General features: G+C 41.6%; 1 protein-coding gene across 2 annotated transcripts in view; it reads right to left on the bottom strand.

Annotated features, from left to right (window-relative positions):
• The window catches only part of ntsr1 (neurotensin receptor 1 (high affinity)), a 336,505-nt gene that overhangs the window by 10,768 nt on the left and 303,305 nt on the right, over positions 1-22,432 (bottom strand). For both annotated transcript variants that reach the window (XR_004561220.1, XM_034172122.1), the window contains exon 3: positions 16,260-16,344. Coding sequence is in view for 1 of the 2 variants with exons in the window: in XM_034172122.1 (XP_034028013.1) it covers positions 16,260-16,344 (85 nt within the window). In the remaining variant the exon portion in view is untranslated. The remainder of the gene's footprint in view (positions 1-16,259; positions 16,345-22,432) is intronic.

Genomic DNA, 22,432 nt, shown 5'->3' with positions numbered 1-22,432 from the left:
CACAGAGACACTATCTGCAGCAAGATCATGTTGTTGGTCTTTGGTGCAGGTCTGTGGGTTGACTATGACTGTCCTCAACATCCTTCGCTTCAGCTTATCTGAAATTTTTCTTGGCCTGCCCCTTTGGGCCTTAATTAGTACTGTGCCTGCGGTCTTCCATTTCCTCACTATGTTCCTCACAGTGGAAACTGACAGTTGAAATCTCTGAGATAGATTTTTGTATCCTTCCCCTAAACCATGATGTAGAACAATCTTTGTTTTCAGGTCATTTGAGAGTTGTTTCGAGGCTCCCATGTTGCCATTAGAAGAGATGCAAAGAGGGGAAACATTTGCAAATGGCCACCTTAAATACCCTTTCTCATGATTGGATTCACCTGTGTAAGGAATTCAAGGGTCAATGAGCTTACCAAACCAATTTTGTGTTCCAATAATTAGTGCTAAATGTATTCAAATTAATAAAATGACAAGGGTGCCCAAATTTATGCACCTACCTAATTTTGTTTAAATAATTATTGCACACTTTCTGTAAATGCTAGAAACTTTATTTCACTTCTCAAATATCAGTGTGTTCGTCTGCTATATGATATATTTAACTGGAATTTCTGATCCAGACAACCAATGATTTATTAAGGGAAATCATGAAAATTATCAGGGGTGCCCAAACTTTTGCATACAACTATATGTCATGTATTGAATTTTCCTGAATGTAACATCTTTTTGAGAGATTAAGAACATGCACCAAAGTATGAAGATGAAGGCATCTTATAACAACCACAGCATATTAGAGCACACCTACAAGTCAAGTGTGGAAACATGTCTCCACATCCACAACATCATAAAACCACCTTGAGTCCTGGAAGGCAGTCACCTAGGCAGACAACCATTGGGCTTGAAACCAGAGGATCCTTGGTTCAAATCCCAGCCTGACTGGAAAATCACTAAGGGCCCTTGGGCAAGGTCCTTAATCCCCTAGTTGTTCCTGGTGTGTAGTGAGTACCTTGTATGGCAACACCCTCACATTGGGGTGAATGTGAGGCATTATTTGTAAAGAGCTTTGAGCATCTGATCCAGATTGAAAAGTGTTATATAAATGCAGTCCATTTACCAAACGTAACCATCTATTATCCCCGGTCTACTGAAATGCTGGTTTCTCCTTGGATTTATCCAGCCAATATGTTCCTCAACACTGAGGTAAGTGCCATGCATCTGGAAAGTATTCACAGTGCTTCACTTTTTCCACATTTTGTTATGTAACAGCCTTATTCCAAACTGCAGTGAATTAATTTTTTCACTCAAAGTTTTTCTTACAACACCCCATAATGACAACATGACAAATTTAGCAAATTTATTAAAAAATAAAAATCTAAGAAAACATATGTACATAAGTATGTGCTCAATGCTTTGGCAGCAATTACAGCCTAAAGTCTTCTTGAATCTATTGCCACAAGCTTGGCAACTTATCTTTGGGCAATTTTGCCCATTACTCTTTGCAGCACCTCTTCCACCAGGTTGGATGGGGAGCACATCCAGTTTTAGATCTCTCCAGAGATGTTTAATTAGATTCAAGTCTGGGCTCTGGCTGGGCCACTCAAGGACATTCACAGAGTTGTACTGAAGCCACTCCTTTGATATCTTGACTGTGTGCTTAGGGTCACTGCCCTGCTGAAAGACGAACTGTCATCACAGTCTGAGATCAAGAACGCTGTGGAGCAGGTTTTCATCCAGGATGTCTCTGTACATTGCTGCATTCATCTTTCCCTCAAACCTGACTAGTCTCCCAGTTCCAGCTGCTGAAAAACATCTCCACAGCATGATGATGCCACCACCATGCTTCACTGTAGAAATGGTGCCTGGTTTCCTCAAACCATGATGCCTGCCATTCATGCCAATGAGTTCAATTTTTGTCTCATCAAACATGAGAGACTTTTGTTTCTCATGGTTGTGGAGTCTTTCAGATGACTTTTGGCAAACTCCAGGCAGGCTACTATGTGCCTTTTACTAAGGAGTGGCTTCTGTCTGGCCACTATACCATACAGATCTGACTGGTGGATGCTGAAGAGATGGTTGTCCTACGTTAAGGTTCTCCTTTCTCCACAGAGGAATGCTGGAGGTCTGACCAAGTGACCATTGGGTTCTCGGTCACCTCCCTGACCAGGGCCCTTCTCTTGCGATTGCTCAGTTAGGATGGGCGGCCAGCTCTAGGACAAGTCCTGGTGCATCTGAACTTCTTCCATTTACACACAATGGACGCCACTTGTTCATTGGAACCTTCAAAGCAGCAGAAATGTTTCTGTGCCCTTCCCCAGATTTGTGCCTCGAGACAATCCTGTCTCAGAGGTATACAGATAATTCCTTTGACTTCATGCTTGGTTTGTGCTCTGACATGCACTGTCAACTGTGGGACCTTATATGCAGACAGGTGTTTGCATTTCTAAATCATGTCCAATCAACTGAATTTACCCCAGGAGGACTCCATTTAATCTGTAGAAACATCTCAAGGATGATCAGTGGAAACAGGATGTGCTCAATTTTGAGCTTCACGGCAAAGGCTGTGAAAACTTATGTACACATAATTTTTTATTTTTTTTTATTTTTGAATAAATTTGCAAAAATCTAAAAAAAAAAACTGTGCGATCTTGTGCGTAGAATTTTGAGGGAAGTAGTTTTTTTTTATTTTTAATACATTTTCAAAAATCTAAAAAAAAAAAACTTTTTCACATTGTCATTATACTGTGTTGTGTATAGAATTTTGAGGAAAAAAATTATGTTGTCCATGTTGGAATAAGGCTGTAACATAACAAAATGTGGAAGAAGTGAAGTGCTGTCAATACTTTACAGCTGCAATGTGCTTCTTGTAAACTTTTAAATCTTAGGCAATTTGTAGTTTCTGCAGTGGGTTGAATCCACTTGGATTGATGGCTGGTTAAATGAAACATGGGAAATGAGTGCAAATATTCTTCAGTTAGAGTGAGAAAAACATTTTCTGTGCTTGTTTTTTAGTTTGTGAGGGTTTGAGAGGACTGCCTGAGGGAGATAGACAAATAAAAAATGATGAACTGCTTTGATGAGTGACTGGCAGAAGAATAAAAAAAAAGTGAAGACATAAATGACACCTTGCTGGAATGTGAAATCTTTGCACAGCATGTACTGTGACTGCAGATGGTAGGTGAACAGAGGTTTGACTTTATGGACACACATCATATGAGTAGCAGACAACAGTCTGGACAACACAAATCACCCTTCCTCCTGTGTAAGGTGATAATCTCAACCTACAGCTCAGCAGTTCTGGGAGTGTAGGTATCCTTTATTTTGTCAGATTTTACCATCAGTTTGAAATGTCATTGCTGTTTTAGTTGTGGTGAATTCCAAAGCTCCAGATGTTCTGGAGCAAAGTCATCTGATGTGCAAAGACAAGCATTTAATCAAAAAGTGATCAAAATAATTTAATGCATGGTTTCAGGCAGACAGCTGAAGTCACAACTTGTTGACTGCTCTGAATATACTGTTTATTCCTTTAATTAGCTAATTCATTGATCCATTTATATCTTCGCTGCAAGATGTGCTGCCTCACAACGTCTCATCAAATTGATTCACATATTCACAGCTCTCCGTTTTAATCACTACAAACTTCACACACTGCAATGGCAGTCATGGAAAGTTTGTCCACCAACTCAACTTTATGTCCTTCAAGATTTATTACAATTATTAGCAGGACTGGTTATTCACATGTAAATTGTGAACCTTTATGAGTACCGTCGATCCTTCAAAGACCACAGCCATGTGGACCAAATCTAACTGTGGAACTGTTGACTACCAACTGTTATTACTTGACCTATCTGTGAGTGAAGTTCATATAGTTAACCGGTTTGCACTTGGTGAGTTTGAAAATGTGAAAGAAACTCTCACAGATGAGAATGCAATGATGGTAAGCTGAATGTGGAAGTAGCAGGTTGATTTAATAATGCTCGTATTATAGAAATCATGACATCTGGGTTTTTGGGTGGATTAGGGTGAGGATCCGAGTTGCCAGCATCTTTAATTTGACATCATTTAACTTCAAAAGCTGTTTCAAATAGTATGTAGGACTCATTAACACATACCACGAATGAAGCAACTGGCGCACGAAGGAGGAATCGTCATTCGTGAAAAATAGGAGCCACCTCGAATGCCTCATACAGCAGTCACCATATCCATTCGGGCACAGCACATGCACTCTACATTCACGTGCCACTTGCGGCAGAAACCGATTCGAACGGCGGGCAAGATGAGGTCGTGATGCCATCTGATCGCGTTCGCAGAATTCGCATGGCATGTCAATGCAGGTCGAACATATCGTACCACAGCCAAGGAGGTGAACAAAATCATCGGCCATATTGAACCGTGGCCGAATGGCACGATCGAGGGAGCCTTCGCACCAGTGGCCAAATGTCAGCGAATCCCGGATGAATGGCCACTCGACCCACTCTCGGCTGGAGTCAGCCAAAGTCTAGGTGCCACCCACGAACATCCAACACAATTGCAGGGCACTTAGAAAAGGTGGGTCTTTTTGCGCAGCTGTCACGAGAGCAGATTGCAGGTGACCATATTCGAGCTGGCTGAGCAAGTGTGCCATTACCAAGCAACACATATGTCATGCAAGTGTGCCCCCCTGAAACACAAATGGTGTGAGGTGTACCTCCCCCCCCACAAAACACACACCATGATCTAACATTGTCAGGTGCAGCTGAGATGGCCGGAGTGTGATCGCTGTCATGTCCACCTGGAACAGGTGGCAGCTGTGTACTCACAACTCAGCTGGAGAACGCATATCATGCCATGAACAACATCAGCTGTCCACACTCCATGCAATACACATGTGTGGATGTGATCTCATGATATGCTGACAATTACGTACAGACAAGATCACATGGGTACCAGCCAGCAACATCTGACTTTGCATGGCACAGTGTGAACCTTACTTTGAGCCAGCTGGCGAGGCTAATGAACCACCACAATAACTGGAGTCCACGTGACAGACAGAGTGGAAAAGAAATAAAAACATAAGATAAGGGGAACGGCGTGAACTCATTCATGACTCATTCATGGGTGATCGCTTTTCTCAATTTCAGCTGATTGCCGGCCAGTGACTCACTGTCAGCTGGAACTGATAGTGCAGACGATGTGCTACATTAAAACACAGAGCTCAGATGCAGGACAAATAAACAAATACAAATTAACTACATACATATTTTCATAACAAACACATAATATATTAATCACAAAACAAAGGAACAGAGAGTGAGACTTTTTTCTGTGAACTGTGAGTTGGCCCGCAGAGGTGGGTGTGTCACTGCCGACAGCAGCTGTTGAGATCTATGGAGTCGCAAGTCACAGCTGGAGAACACGTCATGCAATGAAGGATATCACATCGCAACACTCCACCGTGAGGCACATGCATGGGCATGCTGTCTTCACATGGAAATACAATAAAACACATATTGCCTTCGTAACGCGGGGAGCGACGGGCACGTCAGTGCACACATCATCAGGCAGGCTGCCTCATGTGAAAAGCTCCATCTGATCATGTGAACACTCAGCTGGAAATCTGACTCCTCACGTCCAACACATGAGGAATGGTCCACATGACACGGTGTCCTTCGGCATGCCACTCGCTGGACACCTGGACATGCGGTGCCGGCTTGTGTGTCCATGATATGAGCGCATGGCTTCATTCATGTCAGTCCATAAGCTTGTTTACGTCTATGACCATGGCTCATGTACAGAGGAACAAGAGGATGATACTTGTATTGTCCCTTCTTTATAACAGGAATCAAATATTAAAGACTGCTGTGTTTTCTTTTCTTTTTTTTTTACAGTGACAACAGATTCATGACCAGTAACGTGATTGTGTTACATTTAAACAGTACATTCATTGTTCCTATAATGTTCTGAATCTGTGCTCTCGCATTATTTTGGTCTTCCATATTTTCGTTGATTTATATGCATATGTCCAGTACGTAATGGCTCTGCTGCTGTGGAAGCATGATGTGGTGTCACACTTTCTTTGTTGCTCGCACTGTGTCCGTGCACGCACCCGAGCGCCGCGGTAACGTTCACACCTGTCCAAACGTGTGTCCCTCCCGACAGCAGGTGGAATTTTTCGCGGCTCCCCAGTTTGTATTTTTTTCTTGCAGTTTTTCAGCAAGTTCCTGCTTCTTTCGCCCAGCATCGTGTAATGTGTGAAGGGGCCAGTAAAGTGACATGACCTTACACTAAGTATAATAACACTGGTCAACAAAAAAAAAACTTTTTGTCTGCTACCTGAAGAGAAACAACTGATTATGACTAATTTGAGTATGCTGATTTCAAATATGCAAACAGAATTTCTCTAGCACGTCAAGATTTTGAGTTATGTGACTATACCAATAAACGCCAGTTGCCAAATTGTTCTCAATGATTTTATTAGAAATGAACACACAACTGGTGAAAAAAAATACACAGATACCAAAATATCAATCATTATGAGGAAACTCAAATTAATACACTCCACAATTAGTCTTAACCATTCAAAAGTGAGCCAAACACTTGCTCTTGCGCTTGTGGGTCACAGACGTTTCACGCTGTAGAAACCAGCAGTAGTCACCCATCATGTTTGCATTATAACGCCCCTGGTACCTGGTTTCCATTTCAGAGATATCTTGGTGGAATCTTTCACCATGCTCATCACTCACATCACCCAAATTGGGTGGAAAGAACTCAAGATGAAAGTGCAGGAAGTGAATCTTAAATGACATTCTGCAGCCCATGCGTTTGTATGATTTGAGCAAGTTGTCAACTAGTTCTTCATAGTTTGTGGCTTTGTGGCTGCCCAAGAAATTCTGTACCACTTGCACAAATGATTTCCATGCTGTTAGTTCAAGGGGTATGAGCTTAGATGGAAAGTCTTTGTCTCTAATAAGCTCACGTATTTGAGGTCCATCAAAAATCCCAGCTTTAAGCTTGGCATCACTTTGGACTGCCCCAAATTTTTGCTTCAGGTATTTAAAGCCATCTGAGCTATGATCCATTGCCTTCACAAAGTTCTTGATGAGGCCACGTTTTATATGCAGGGGAGGAAGGTATACTTTCTGTGGATCAATCAATGCCTGGTGTTTTACATTGTGTTTTCCAGCTGTGTGTTGGACTCGTTCTGGCCACGTCTTGATTTTGATTCTGATAGATTGTTCCTTTCTCATAAACATTTGCAGTGTGCTAGATTTGATGCATTTGCCAAATATCTCCAGGTCTCTTCATCTGTAGACTGATCAAAGCAATCATTATAAAAAAATTACAAATTTCTGGCAATGTTGGCCCTCAATACTGGCAGTTTATTGATTGAATTGTTTTACCATATTTGGATTCAGCAACCCAAAATCACCCAAATTAGTGCTAATTTTAACACAATCTACATTTGCATGAGAAGCGCCATAATAGCAATAGATTAGCTAAATATTGGCATGTGCATAACTCAAGAACCTGATGTGCTAGACAAATTCTGATTACAGATTTGGAATCAGCATACCTGAATATTCACCAGGTAGCAAAACCATTGTTGACCAGTGTAATGAGGAAGTACTTCAATAAGATCGGACACACACATTTTTTATGTACATTATGTTACACACACTGTTTCTAGCATAGTTTCAGCTCATAATGATGAGAAAAGCATGGACATTCCATGTGTGCTGCTGGCGACTGTTGAGTTCAATTCAATTCAGTTTATTGATACAGTGCCAAATCACAACATAAACCACCCCAAGCCACTTCACAGGAGTAATGTCTAACCTCACCCACCCCCTGGGCAACTACACTGGCAACAGTGATCAGGAAAACCTCCCTCTGGTGGTTTCTGATTAAAAGAAGAAACCTAAAGCAGACCAGATTCAGTGGGGAGACCACCTGCTTTAGCCTTACTAACAGTAACACATAGCAAAGCATAATAAAGAAAGGTAAAACATGCAAGGACAGAAATGTTGCAGCGAAGAAACCACACACATATAGAGTCCAGTGGCAGCAACAACATGATAATGTATTCAGTTTTCATGACTTTCAGGTCTTTTCAGGTCTGGGATTATGCACTGGTGCCATGTGTTGCCACATCCACCATCACCCAGACATTAAGGGCCCGGTCCCACTGGCGTTTAGGAGGATTTGCGTATGGATTGCACACAAAATTGGCTCATATTCGCTTAACAGCCACAATATGCGTGAAACATGCTTGTATGAGTCGGCCGACACCCGCATACGTCCGCAATTATCTGCAGAGGTATGTTTTTCCGTTGCCAGGATTTTTGAGCTGCATGAAATTTTGGCTGCGGATGACATCCGCCTTACATACTCAATACATACACAATACATGCTCAATCTATGCGCTGTATATTCGCCATCATCTGCTGATATCCGCAACTAACAGGGATTTGCGGCTTGGCAGCGGACTGGGAGAGTGTGTAAAATGGATATTTTGCATGCCCATCATGTCCACATCATGGACTAAAATAAGCTGTAGTGACTGCATACAGATTGGCCATGAATAAAGCATTTTTATTACATCTGCTTTGCATCTGATTTGCGGCGGACACCGTTCTTTGTTCTACCGGCTGCCACGCACTCTGCGCTGGATGCTGCGTATATCAAATAATTATTTCATGGCGGATTATTCATTTTGTTCTGCAAATTGGCTGTTGAAAACGGCTCTAATCACCTCCTGAATCACAGAGGAAGCTGCAGCTAGGCCATTCGCGTGCGTGCACAGTAAGCATTTTGAGACGTCTAAAAAGATGATTATTTAACTTGTTTACATTGTCAAGGCTTGATAAAACAGTTGCGTGTTTTTTCCTTCTTGTCTGAAGCTGTTACACTATTCCTATGTTTGTAACAGATTTAACTTCTTGTTATAATCGTTCAGACGAGCTGCGCTCTGATGCGATCCGCTGACGTCACCACTCGCCCTGTTCACTGCTTGTTTACTCCAGTCAACTTGTCCAAGTCCATGAAATGCTCCAGAGGCTGTATTGTTGGTGTGAATAGTGATGCCGACGGCCTGAGTGTGCTTCATTTATGACCACAATGCAGATGGCGTGCACGTGCAACACATGCGCGATGCATTCATAATACACCCGTAATACAGCCGTGATAATCGCAATGCATCTGACCCGTTTCCTCACTACGTGTTATACAACAGTGATTGTTCATCATTTATTCGCTATATATTATTAATATATCCGTAATTCATACTAGAACATTTGTCATTTTTGGCCATTGTTGTTGCGGACGACAACGAATGCCCGTAATTTGTGTACTCAATTCATGCGCAATTAATCCTCTCCCCAGTGGGACCAGGCCCTTAGTCCAAAAAGAGCAGCCTCACATAGCTTTTGTTATTCTCCAGGTGGCGCACTGTGTGGAGGGTGAGGGTGATGGTGTCCTCCGTAGATTGGTTTTCCCTGTAAGCAAACTGATGGGGAGTGAGGGAGGCAGTCTCTGATGTGGTGGGAGACTGATCACTCCAGGCACTTCATGATTACAGATGTCAGGGCGATGGGTCTCTGATCATTCAGGCTGTCTATGGCATGTTTTTTGGGGATGGGGACAATGGTGGAGGCAGTGATGAAATGGCAGTGATGAAAAACATTAGTTTGTATATACAGTGTGTAGAGTATGTAAAGTCTGAGATAATTAATCGAGGTTTAAGGCTTCACTGAGACAGTATGCCGCTGTCAGCTATTGTTTTTTTTAAATGGTGGACAGTGAACACATGCCTACATGTCAATTAATGCTTGAAATTTAATTCATGAAATGAATGAATGCTTGGTTGAAAACCCATATTTATTAGATGTTAAGACAGATTCAGTGTCATCTCAATGTTTATATTTCAGCTTTGAGAGTATTCTGGACAGAAAGATGTATAACTGACAAAATTGATGTCATTTGCCTGTGTGACATAGGAATAAATCAATGAATCCTCACACATTGTGAAGCTACACCTCAGCTCTGACAGTGTGTTCTGTAGATCCATTCTGATATTGAAGCAGTGATGACGAGCCCTGAAATGTGCCAGTAGTGCATGTATTCTTCTACATAAAGTATTATTCTTGATGAATAAGGCGGGAAAGTACAAATACAAGACGTGGGCTGGAGAATAATGCTTCAATGGTCCTTATATTTGTGAATTTGCAAGTTTAATTGCATGAAACATTTTCATGATTATCACACTTGATGTTAGACAAACTGTGGCACACAGTTGCAGACACTTTCCTTTTGCAGCACAGGCACATAGACCGATTTGTTTTCAAATCATCACAAAGTAATGCCGTTTCACACAGAGAGCAGCTTTGACTAGGAAAGACAACATTGTGTAGAGGACTAAAAACATCACAGTCTCTTTTTGAGAAGAAATGTTACATACACTGTATCAGTTCAGTAACCCATAACCCCTCAGACCCCACCCCCTGCATTTTGTGCTCCCATCATGAAATGAATTCGTGCTTCGAAGCACAAATTCATTTCATAAGCGCCACATTCTACAAAGAGCTCAAGGACTCATGAGATCACCCAACAGTGGTGTTGGGCCATGCTAACCTTTGCAAGAGAATGAAGGGTCAAGTCGGGTCTGGTGCTTCTTGTTTTATTGTATGGTTGTGAACTGCAGAGGCTAATTACTGGGCTAATGATATGACACTCTGCCCATGTAATGAATTTCTCTGGGCATGATCCAGCACATAGGTGCCTCAGTGTTGAGGACCCCAGTGGCTGAACTCCAAAGCGGACGCCCATGGTTCACCTGGCTGTGTCAGATAGATGGTTACTTTTGAGATGTGGGTATTGGCTGGTTGTCTGTCTGGGTGGTTGACACCCATAACTGAAGGCGGTTGCGTAGTGTCATGAATGTGGGGATGGACTACACCAACATATGCACCCAGACATCCATCCATTCATTCACTCATTCATTCATTTTCTATACCCACTTACTCCAATCAAGGGTCACATGCGCCCTGGAGAGGTCGCCAGTCTGTCGCAGGGTCACATATACAGTGTATTTGGAAAGTATTCACAGTGCTTCAATTTTTCAACATTTTATGTTACAGCCTCATTCCAACATGGAGTAAATTAATTTTTTTCCCTCAAAATTTGACTCACAACACCCCATTATGACAACGTGAAAAAGTTATATTTAAATGTTTTGCAAATTTATGAAAAAAAGAAGGAATCACATGTATATAAATATTCACACCCTTTGCTCAATACTTTGTTGATGCACCTTTTTCAACAATTACAGCCTCACATCTTCTTGAATATTATGTCACAAGCTTGGCACACCTATCTTTTGGCAGTTTTAGATTTTGTATTCCCAGTTCTACAGCTTCATGATGAAATGGTACAGAGGAGGATTTTCTTAAAAAGAAGACTTGGAAGTTTATCTGCAATTTTCCAGAAAGTACATACGTATGACATGCAAGTCTAGATTTGATGTTTTAGTGAAAGAAAATCCTCCTTTATACCAGTTCATCATGAAGCTGTATAACGGGATACAAAATGCAAAACATGCACTATGCACAGCCTCTCCAATCACAGGAAAGCCTATAACTTTTGGGTGGATGTCTGAGTGTCTTGATGTTTTTCCTCACTCTTCTCCTTCTTGCACAGTCACTCAGTTTTTGAGAATGGTCTACTCAATCAGATTTATCATACAGTGCCATACTGTGTATATTTAATCATAAATGAAGTAAATAAAGGCCAAGACATATTCAGTGACTTGGAAATGTTCATGTATCCATCCCCTGACTTGTCTGAAGAAAACTGGCAATAAAACTGATTATACCAAAGCATTCCATTACTTATGCAACCCATCATCTTGACTTTTATATTTTTAATTAATTTATAGCAAGTTGTATAAATTTGCTTTAAGTTTGAGTTTAAGGAATATAATTTTAGAAATTTATATTTTCTGCTGGGATAGGGTCTTCCAGTACTTTTGGGAGGCACTGCATACCTTCTTTCTTATTTGGCTAGCATCCCTCTCTCCACAGAGGAATGCTGACAGAGTGACCATCTGGTTGTTGGTCACCTCCCTAACTAATACCCTTCTTCCCGATTGCTCAGTGTAGACAGGTGACCAACTCTAGGAAGAGTCCTGGTCTGAATGTTTTTAATTTACGGATGATGGAGGCCACTGTGCTCACTGGGACTTTCAAAACAGTAGAAATGTTTCTGCACCCTACTCAAGATTTGTGCCTCGAGACAATCCTTCTACATACAATTACTTTCACTTCATGCTTGGTTTGTGCTCTGACATGCACTGTCAACAGGGGGACCTTATATGTCGACAGCTGTGTGCCTTTCCAAATCATATCAAGCAATTGAATTTACCCCAGACGGACTCTAATTAAGCTGCAGAAACATCTCAAAGATGATCAATGGAAACAGAATGCACCTGAGCTTAATTTTGAGCTTCATGGCAAAGGCTGTGAATACTTATGTACATGTGACTTCTTAGTTTAGTTATTTTTGAACAAATGTGCAAAAAAAAACAAAACAAAAAAAAAATTTTTTTATGTTGTCATTATGTGGTCTTGTGAGTACAATTTTAAGGGAAAAAATAATAATTTAGTCAATTTTGGCCTGTATGTTTGGAAGGACTTCACCTTCATCCTGTCACAGCGTGAAATGAATTTGAATAGGCAAAACATCAAACATTTTTTCATGTTGTCACTATCAATCAATTTCAATCAATTTTATTTATATAGCGCCAAATCACAACAAACAGTTGCCCCAAGGCGCTTTATATTGTAAGGCAAGGCCATACAATAATTACATAAAAACCCCAACAGTCAAAACGACCCCCTGTGAGCAAGCACTTGGCGACAGTGGGAAGGAAAAACTCCCTTTTAACAGGAAGAAACCTCCAGCAGAACCAGGCTCAGGGAGGGGCAGTCTTCTGCTGGGACTGGTTGGGGCTGAGGGGAGAGAATTGGGAAAAAGACATGCTGTGGAAGAGAGCAGAGATCAATCACTAATGATTAAATGCAGAGTGGTGCATACAGAGCAAAAAGAGAAAGAAACACTCAGTGCATCATGGGAACCCCCCAGCAGTCTAAGTCTATAGCAGCATAACTAAGGGATGGTTCAGGGTCACCTGATCCAGCCCTAACTATAAGCTTTAACAAAAAGGAAAGTTTTAAGCCTAATCTTAAAAGTAGAGAGGGTGTCTGTCTCCCTGATCTGAATTGGGAGCTGGTTCCACAGGAGAGGAGCCTGAAAGCTGAAGGCTCTGCCTCCCATTCTACTCTTACAAACCCTAGGAACTACAAGTAAGCCTGCAGTCTGAGAGCGAAGCACTCTATTGGGGTGATATGGTACTATGAGGTCCCTAAGCTAAGATGGGACCTGATTATTCAAAACCTTATAAGTAAGAAGAAGAATTTTAAATTCTATTCTAGAATTAACAGGAAGCCAATGAAGAGAGGCCAATATGGGTGAGATATACTCTCTCCTTCTTGTCCCCGTTAGTACTCTAGCTGCAGCATTTTGAATTAACTGAAGGCTTTTCAGGGAACTTTTAGGACAACCTGATAATAATGAATTACAATAGTCCAGCCTAGAGGAAATAAATGCATGAATTCGTTTTTCAGCGTCACTCTGAGACAAGACCTTTCTAATTTTAGAGATATTGTGTAAATGCAAAAAAGCAGTCCTACATATTTGTTTAATATGCGCATTGAATGACATATCCTGATCAAAAGACTCCAAGATTTCTCACAGTATTACTAGAGGTCAGGGTAATGCCATCCAGAGTAAGGATCTGGTTAGACACCATGTTTCTAAGATTTGTGGGGCCAAGTACAATAACTTCAGTTTTATCTGAGTTTAAAAGCAGGAAATTAGAGGTCATCCATGTCTTTATGTCTGTAAGACAATCCTGCAGTTTAGCTAATTGTTGTGTGTCCTCTGGCTTCATGGATAGATAAAGCTGGGTATCATCTGCGTAACAATGAAAATGTAAGCAATGCCGTCTAATAATACTGCCTAAGGGAAGCATGTATAAAGTGAATAAAATTGGTCCTAGCACAGAACCTTGTGGAACTCCATAATTAACCTTAGTCTGTGAAGAAGATTCCCCATTTACATGAACAAATTGTAATCTATTAGATTACACTATGGAGTGTTGTGAATAGAAAAAGGAATAAGGAATAAGCCTGTAACATAAAATGTGGAAAAAGTTTACGGAATAAATGTTCAAGTCATTTTCCTCCTGAGACTTAATGTTAGAACTGCCTACTCCAGACACACGTATCGCACAGTACCATGCTGTTTGTGCTTTTTAATGACTGGTGTAAGTGAGGTCCAGGATATGTTCATTGATTTGGAAATGTTCATGTATCCATCCCATAAGCTGTAAAAATTATGATTATTGTAAATGCATCGAAGGGTGCAAGTAACTGTGTTGCCTATATTTTTTATGTCTGTAATTTTTGGTTTAAGTATATGAAAGTATTTTATTATTGTTCAGTAACTTTGGACACTTATTGGACCAAACTGAATCATTTGAATTTGTTTTGTACCATAGTTTTTATTTTCATTCTGATTTTTAAATTCAGGCTTTTGAGTAACGCAGAAACACTTTCTTCATATCCATGTGTTGGTTTATACGTAAATATGTGTGTAAGTGTGTGTCAGTGTGTGAATATGTCCATGTGGGAATGTGTACATGTGTGGTGCATATTCAAACTGTTAGAGCCTCTTCACACAAAGCACAAAAGATGCAGAAACCGGAAGACAATCCGCGAACCCAAAATGAAATGGGCAACCACGAAACATTCCACCTGCTGTCGGGAGGAACGCACATTCGGACAGGCATTCACAAAAAATGCGACGACTGTTTTGTGTATGCTTGTGTTCACGCACACGAACACAGTGCGAGTACATGGAAAGTCATGCACTCAGCAGCAGAGGAAAAAATTAAAAAACACCACAATTTATAATACTTAATTCCTGTTATAAAGAGCGGATTTAGCCTCCGCCTAGACGTACACCAGGAAGTAATGAAACAATGATTACTGTTCTCTCTTTCAAGTTTTACATGAATTACCTGATGTGCTCGTCTCATGAAGAGCCGGCTGGCTCGAGTGTCATGAAGAGCCGGGCTCTCGCATCGTCAACACATCAGCAGTAATCCGCTGCAAATGTGATATGTTTTAATTATTACAATGTGGGGAAATCCCGCAGTGACACATGCCTTGCGGGGGTGTCCCGTTGGGTGATTTCCTGCATGGCATGATATTCAGCACCTTTGTGGTGTGCTGACACAATGGTCAGCTGAAGCCATATGTTTTAATTTATTCCCATGCGAGGACAGCATGCCAATGTCCGTGCTTCATGCTGTAGTTATTTGACTTCATATCCTACAAGCCAGTACGGGTGTTCGCAAGCTGTGACTTACGAGCACAGATATTTGAACAGCTGCATGTTGCAGGAGGACAGTTCCACCTTCGTCAGCTTCACACCGTGCCTTGCGCTTAGACATTGGCTGGTCCTCAAGAGGGTGTGAGTGTCCGCACACATGTGTACTGTGTTCTCCAGCTGAGGTACAAGACACAGCGGTCAGTTGGTCCAGCACCAAGCCACAGCTGACAATGTTGGATTCATGGTGTGTGTGTGTGTTTGTGTGTGGGTGGTGGTGGTGGTGGGGAGGGCACACTCCACAAGCCATTTGTGTTGGGGGGACAACAACACACTCCACAAGTCATTTTTGTGTGTGTGTGTGTGTGTGTGTGTGTGGAGGGGGTGGGGTTTCAGCACAGTCACACCCATGCGTGTTGCTAGGTAACAGCACTTTTGTGTGGCACTTAGACACTTTTCGCAAACAGCTCAAATGTGTCCACCTGCTCTCTACTATCATACCAAGTGTGCAAATAGCCCCGCCTTTTCTAAGTGTGCAGCGAGCGATGTTGTGTAACACCTGGAATTTGGCCGACACCTGCCAAGAGGGGATCGAATGAGCACGCGCAGGGCATTCGTGGTGTTTTGGCCGCTTGTGTCCGTGAATGTTGTGGCGACAGGTGTGTAGTTGTACGGGGCATTTGAGACAGCTCCGATTTTTCGCAAATGACATGCAATTCCTGCGTGCTCAAGTCGACTTCAATCATGTTATGTGTGAAGGGGCCCTTACTCTACTCAAGATCAATCGTGTTAAGCAGTCAGTTGGAGTTTCCTTTCATGTGAGGCTGAGAATCATTGTTACTTACTCAGACCATTCTGAAACGTAGCAAAACATGAGGCGGCGAGCATGGTAGGGCAGCCAGCACACCACAAATGCTATGACAACTGCTCCTATAACACAGAAAAACAGAGAGTGTGTCAGAAACTGACAAGCTTAAAGAGCTCACTAAAAAGCTGTACACACAATCAATGAAAAAACAAACATTCTGTTCTTCATGTGTCCATAGTCTTCACACAGTCTTATGATTAATTTACAGCAGATATAACAGACTGGCATTCACTGTCATGTGAGACAAAAAAAATGAAGTAAGAAGAAAGAAGAAAAAAGAAGAAGAAGAATGAAGAAGTAATGCAATCATGAATGAATGATCAACAACTTTTCACAGGGTAAATGACATTTTTGTTCATAATTGTATCATATCACAATCAATATCATAATCATACATTATCCATCCATCCATCCATTTTCTATACCCACTTACTCCATTTAAGGATGACGGGTGGGCTGAGGCCTCCCCAGCAGTCATAGGTCATGAGGCAGGATACACCCTGTACAGGATGTCAGTCTGGCAGAGGACTACATACGAGGTCTGTTAGAAAAGTAACGGACCTTTTTATTTTTTGCAAAAACTATATGGATTTGAATCATGTGTGATTGCATCAGCCAAGCTTGAACCTTCGTGCGCATGTGTGAGTTTTTTCACGCCTGTCGGTTGCATCATTCGCCTGTGAGCACGCCTTGTGGGAGGAGTGGTCCAGCCCCCTCGGCGGATTTTCATTGTCAGGAAATTGGCCGATTGACTGCCGCTTTGTTTCATCAAAATTTTTTCAGAAAGTGTGAGAGACAGCCAAGTGGAAACCATTTGGAAAATTCAGATGGCTTTCCAAAGTGAAGGCTTTGTTGATCCGGGACGTCGTCTGACTACCAGAGAAATGGCAAGACAGCTGGACATAGCACTTTTTCGGCACATTCCACTGTTACAGGAGTTTTTGTAATGGAAAGAGGAGCGGAGAAATTCGCCAAGGAGCCGCTCATGGCGCGGGACGAAAGCACCTCCATGTTGGTCTCACAGGACAAGCCCTAACATGCCCAGCTCTTGCACCATTCGGAAGATTCAGACGGCTTTCGGTGGCTTTTCAGTGGTGTGACTATCCGAGAAATTGTGGATGAGCTGGACATGCCACAACATGTTCTGTGAGGCTTCATCACGGGGTTGCTTTGCACCATGTGGCTCCGTCCCGATGCGCGAATTCCTGTGGTTTTGTGCCGCACCATTCACGGCACGGTGGTGCATTCCTCCGCTCCTCTTTCCATGACAAAACCTCCTGTAACAGTGGAATGTGCCGAACGTCTTCTGCCATTTCTGTGGTAGTCAGACGACGTCCCGGATCAACACAGAGTTCAGTTTGGAAATGATCTGGTCGTTTGAGCCTGTCAATCTCCGCTCGGAACGCGGTCTGAGAGCTCTCAGCCGCTGTGGGCGGTCTTTAAACCAGCTGTAACTCTCCTCAATCTGTGTGATGCCCATAAAATCGTCCCTGAAAGCCATCTGAATTTAGCGAATGGTGTCCACCTGGCTGTCTCTCACAGTTTCTGGAAAAAATTGATGCAGCAAAGCTCCAAATCATTCAGACATTTCCCTGACAATAAAAATCAGACGAGGGGGGTGGATCAGTGCTCACTCAAAGCCTGCCCACAGGCGAATGACGCAACCGACAGGCATGAAAAAACTCACGCATGCGCACGAAGGTTCAAGCTTGGCTGATGCAATCACACGTGATTCAAATCCATATAGTTTTTGAAATAAATAAAAAGGTCCGTTACTTTTTGGACAGACCTCGTAAATAGGAATAAACAAAATCTGTAGTTTCCGTCAAAAGCATTTCCTTTCAGACATTATCTTTCAGAAAGCGCTGTAACTAGGTTTAAGGATATGATTCCTTCTTTATGTTCTCTAATGCCATATACCAACACAGTGCAGAGTAGCTACATAAACTCTGTAAGGGAGATAGAGTATCTCGTCAATAGTTTTACATCCTCATTGAAGACAACTTTGGATGCTGTAGCTCCTCTGAAAAAGAGAGCTTTAAATCAGAAGTGTCTGACTCCGTGGTATAACTCACAAACTCATAGGTTAAAGCAGATAACCCGTAAGTTGGAGAGGAAATGGCGTCTCACTAATTTAGAAGATCTTCACTTAGCCTGGAAAAAGAGTCTGTTGCTCTATAAAAAAGCCCTCCGTAAAGCTAGGACATCTTTCTACTCATCACTAATTGAAGAAAATAAGAACAACCCCAGGTTTCTTTTCAGCACTGTAGCCAGGCTGACAAAGAGTCAGAGCTCTATTGAGCTGAGTATTCCATTAACTTTAACTAGTAATGACTTCATGACTTTCTTTGCTAACAAAATTTTAACTATTAGAGAAAAAATTACTCATAACCATCCCAAAGACGTATCGTTATCTTTGGCTGCTTTCAGTGATGCCGGTATTTGGTTAGACTCTTTCTCTCCGATTGTTCTGTCTGAGTTATTTTCATTAGTTACTTCATCCAAACCATCAACATGTTTATTAGACCCCATTCCTACCAGGCTGCTCAAGGAAGCCCTACCATTATTTAATGCTTCGATCTTAAATATGATCAATCTATCTTTGTTAGTTGGCTATGTACCACAGGCTTTTAAGGTGGCAGTAATTAAACCATTACTTAAAAAGCCATCACTTGACCCAGCTATCTATCTTATAGGCCAATCTCCAACCTTCCTTTTCTCTCAAAAATTCTTGAAAGGGTAGTTGTAAAACAGCTAACTGATCATCTGCAGAGGAATGGTCTATTTGAAGAGTTTCAGTCAGGTTTTAGAATTCATCATAGTACAGAAACAGCATTAGTGAAGGTTACAAATGATCTTCTTATGGCCTCGGACAGTGGACTCATCTCTGTGCTTGTTCTGTTAGACCTCAGTGCTGCTTTTGATACTGTTGACCATAAAATTTTATTACAGAGATTAGAGCATGCCATAGGTATTAAAGGCACTGCGCTGCGGTGGTTTGAATCATATTTGTCTAATAGATTACAGTTTGTTCATGTAAATGGGGAATCTTCTTCACAGACTAAAGTTAATTATGGAGTTCCACAAGGTTCTGTGCTAGGACCAATTTTATTCACTTTATACATGCTTCCCTTAGGCAGTATTATTAGACGGTATTGCTTAAATTTTCATTGTTACGCAGATGATACCCAGCTTTATCTATCCATGAAGCCAGAGGACACACACCAATTAGCTAAACTGCAGGATTGTCTTACAGACATAAAGACATGGATGACCTCTAATTTCCTGCTTTTAAACTCAGATAAAACTGAAGTTATTGTACTTGGCCCCACAAATCTTAGAAACATGGTGTCTAATCAGATCCTTACTCTGGATGACATTACCCTGACCTCTAGTAATACTGTGAGAAATCCTGGAGTCATTTTTGATCAGGATATGTCATTCAAAGCGCATATTAAACAAATATGTAGGACTGCTTTTTTGCATTTACGCAATATCTCTAAAATCAGAAAGGTCTTGTCTCAGAGTGATGCTGAAAAAGTAATTCATGCATTTATTTCCTCTAGGCTGGACTATTGTAATTCATTATTATCAGGTTGTCCTAAAAGTTCCCTAAAAAGCCTTCAGTTAATTCAAAATGCTGCAGCTAGAGTACTGACGGGGACTAGAAGGAGAGAGCATATCTCACCCATATTGGCCTCTCTTCATTGGCTTCCTGTTAATTCTAGAATAGAATTTAAAATTCTTCTTCTTACTTATAAGGTTTTGAATAATCAGGTCCCATCTTATCTTAGGGACCTCGTAGTACCATATCACCCCAATAGAGCGCTTCGCTCTCAGACTGCAGGCTTACTTGTAGTTCCTAGGGTTTGTAAGAGTAGAATGGGAGGCAGAGCCTTCAGCTTTCAGGCTCCTCTCCTGTGGAACCAGCTCCCAATTCAGATCAGGGAGACAGACACCCTCTCTACTTTTAAGATTAGGCTTAAAACTTTCCTTTTTGCTAAAGCTTATAGTTAGGACTGGATCAGGTGACCCTGAACCATCCCTTAGTTATGCTGCTATAGACGTAGACTGCTGGGGGGTTCCCATGATGCACTGTTTCTTTCTCTTTTTGCTCTGTATGCACCACTCTGCATTTAATCATTAGTGATCGATCTCTGCTCCCCTCCACAGCATGTCTTTTTCCCGGTTCTCTCCCTCAGCCCCAACCAGTCCCAGCAGAAGACTGCCCCTCCCTGAGCCTGGTTCTGCTGGAGGTTTCTTCCTGTTAAAAGGGAGTTTTTCCTTCCCACTGTAGCCAAGTGCTTGCTCACAGGGGGTCGTTTTGACCGTTGGGGTTTTACATAATTATTGTATGGCCTTGCCTTACAATATAAAGCGCCTTGGGGCAACTGTTTGTTGTGATTTGGCGCTATATAAAAAAAAATTGATTGATTGATTGATTGATTATTGGCATGAATGTCTTTCCATACATCTGAGCTCATCTCAGCTGGCTGTGCTGCACATCAGGATGTAATTCATAAAGAATGCAGCACGTCTTATTTTGGGAGGTAAAAAACATTTTAGTCAATTGTAGTTTCTATCATGACACCATTATGACAATGTAATGAAGACATTCTTTGTCCTCAAGTATTAGTGGTAGCATTTTGATTTTTTGTTAACATATGATGTATAAATTGACTGTTGATTAATGATTTAATCATGGCTCATCATTTAGATATGATTGGCTTGTGTGAAACCTGGCTCAAACCCACAACTCTTCCTTCCTCTGAATGAGGCCTGTCCACCAGCGTACATATTTAGTCACGTGTCTCGTGGTGTGAAGCAAGGTGGGGGTGTGGCTTTTATTTACAAATCTAGGTTTTCTTTATTAGCTGTTGGGGGTCACAAATATAATTCCTTTGAGCATCTGACTCTCCGTTATGCCCATGATGCTAAGTACTGTCAGGGTCATAAAACTGGAGCTCAGCTATGTTATTTTAACACTGTTTATAGGCCTCCTGGCCCATATTCTGACTTCTTAGATGAATTTGGTGCATTCATCGCTAGTTTGTCAACTAGTGCAGATAACATTTTGATTATTGGTGACTTTAACATTCATATAAATAAGCCCTCTGATCCCCTTGGCAAATCATTTATGCAAATTGTGGATGCTTTAGGATTTCAGCAATGTATTCAGGACCCGACACACATTAGTGGAAATACCCTGGATCTGGTTCTTGTACGTGGGTTTGCTGTCACAAATATTGACATTTTGCCTCTCGCATCTATAGTCTCTGACCATTCACTTATCAGGTTTACATTTACGCTGCCGCGTTTAGTGGAACGACCACCTTGTCTACAACTGCGGCGTCGTATTAAACCCTCAACTATGACTGAACTTGAGGCTAGATTACCTGATATTTTAGCTTCAAGTCTGGAGAACGCAGTGGACAGCCTCGTGGATAGTCTAAATTTAACACTTAAAACTACACTTGATAAGACTGCGCCTCCTCTTTTAAGGTCATGCCCTCCTAAGGCACAGTTACCTTGGTTCAATGATTATTTGCGTGACCTCAGGCAGAAGGCTAGAGTTTTGGAACGGAAATGACATTGTTCCAAATTAGAGGTGTTCCGCCTTGTGTGGCAGGATGCTATTTTAGATTATAAGCATGCACTACTGGCCACGAAGTGGACCTATTACTCTGATTTGATCAGTAAAAACAAACATAACTCAAAGTTTTTGTTTAACACGGTCGCATTTCTTATTCACGGGCAGCCACCTGTTAGTCGTTCTCCCTTTTCAGCACAGGATTTCTTGGATTATTTTGAGAAGAAAATAGAAGATAGTAGGCTGAGCATATCTCAGCATGCCTCGGCCCAACCATTAAAACCTGCTATGGAGGTGGGCGCTACCATTGAGGTGTTACCTAGATTGACAGAATTTAATAGTATTTCATTGTGCGTGCTGATGAAACTTGTGGCATCTACAAAAAGCACAACCTGTTTATTTGATCCCATACCAACAAAATTGTTTAAGGACCTGTGGCCCACTCTTGGGCCGACTGTGCTGGAAATTATTAATCTTTCTTTAACTTCTGGATCTGTTCCGAAATGTTTTAAATCAGCAGTGATTAAACCATTACTTAAGAAATCTAATCTTGACCCTAG

The sequence above is a fragment of the Thalassophryne amazonica genome, chromosome 6, assembly GCF_902500255.1.
Source record: "Thalassophryne amazonica chromosome 6, fThaAma1.1, whole genome shotgun sequence".
NCBI classification, from domain to species: domain Eukaryota; kingdom Metazoa; phylum Chordata; class Actinopteri; order Batrachoidiformes; family Batrachoididae; genus Thalassophryne; species Thalassophryne amazonica.
Note: the sequence above shows the minus strand (reverse complement) of the source record. Positions and strands in the feature narration are given on the sequence as shown.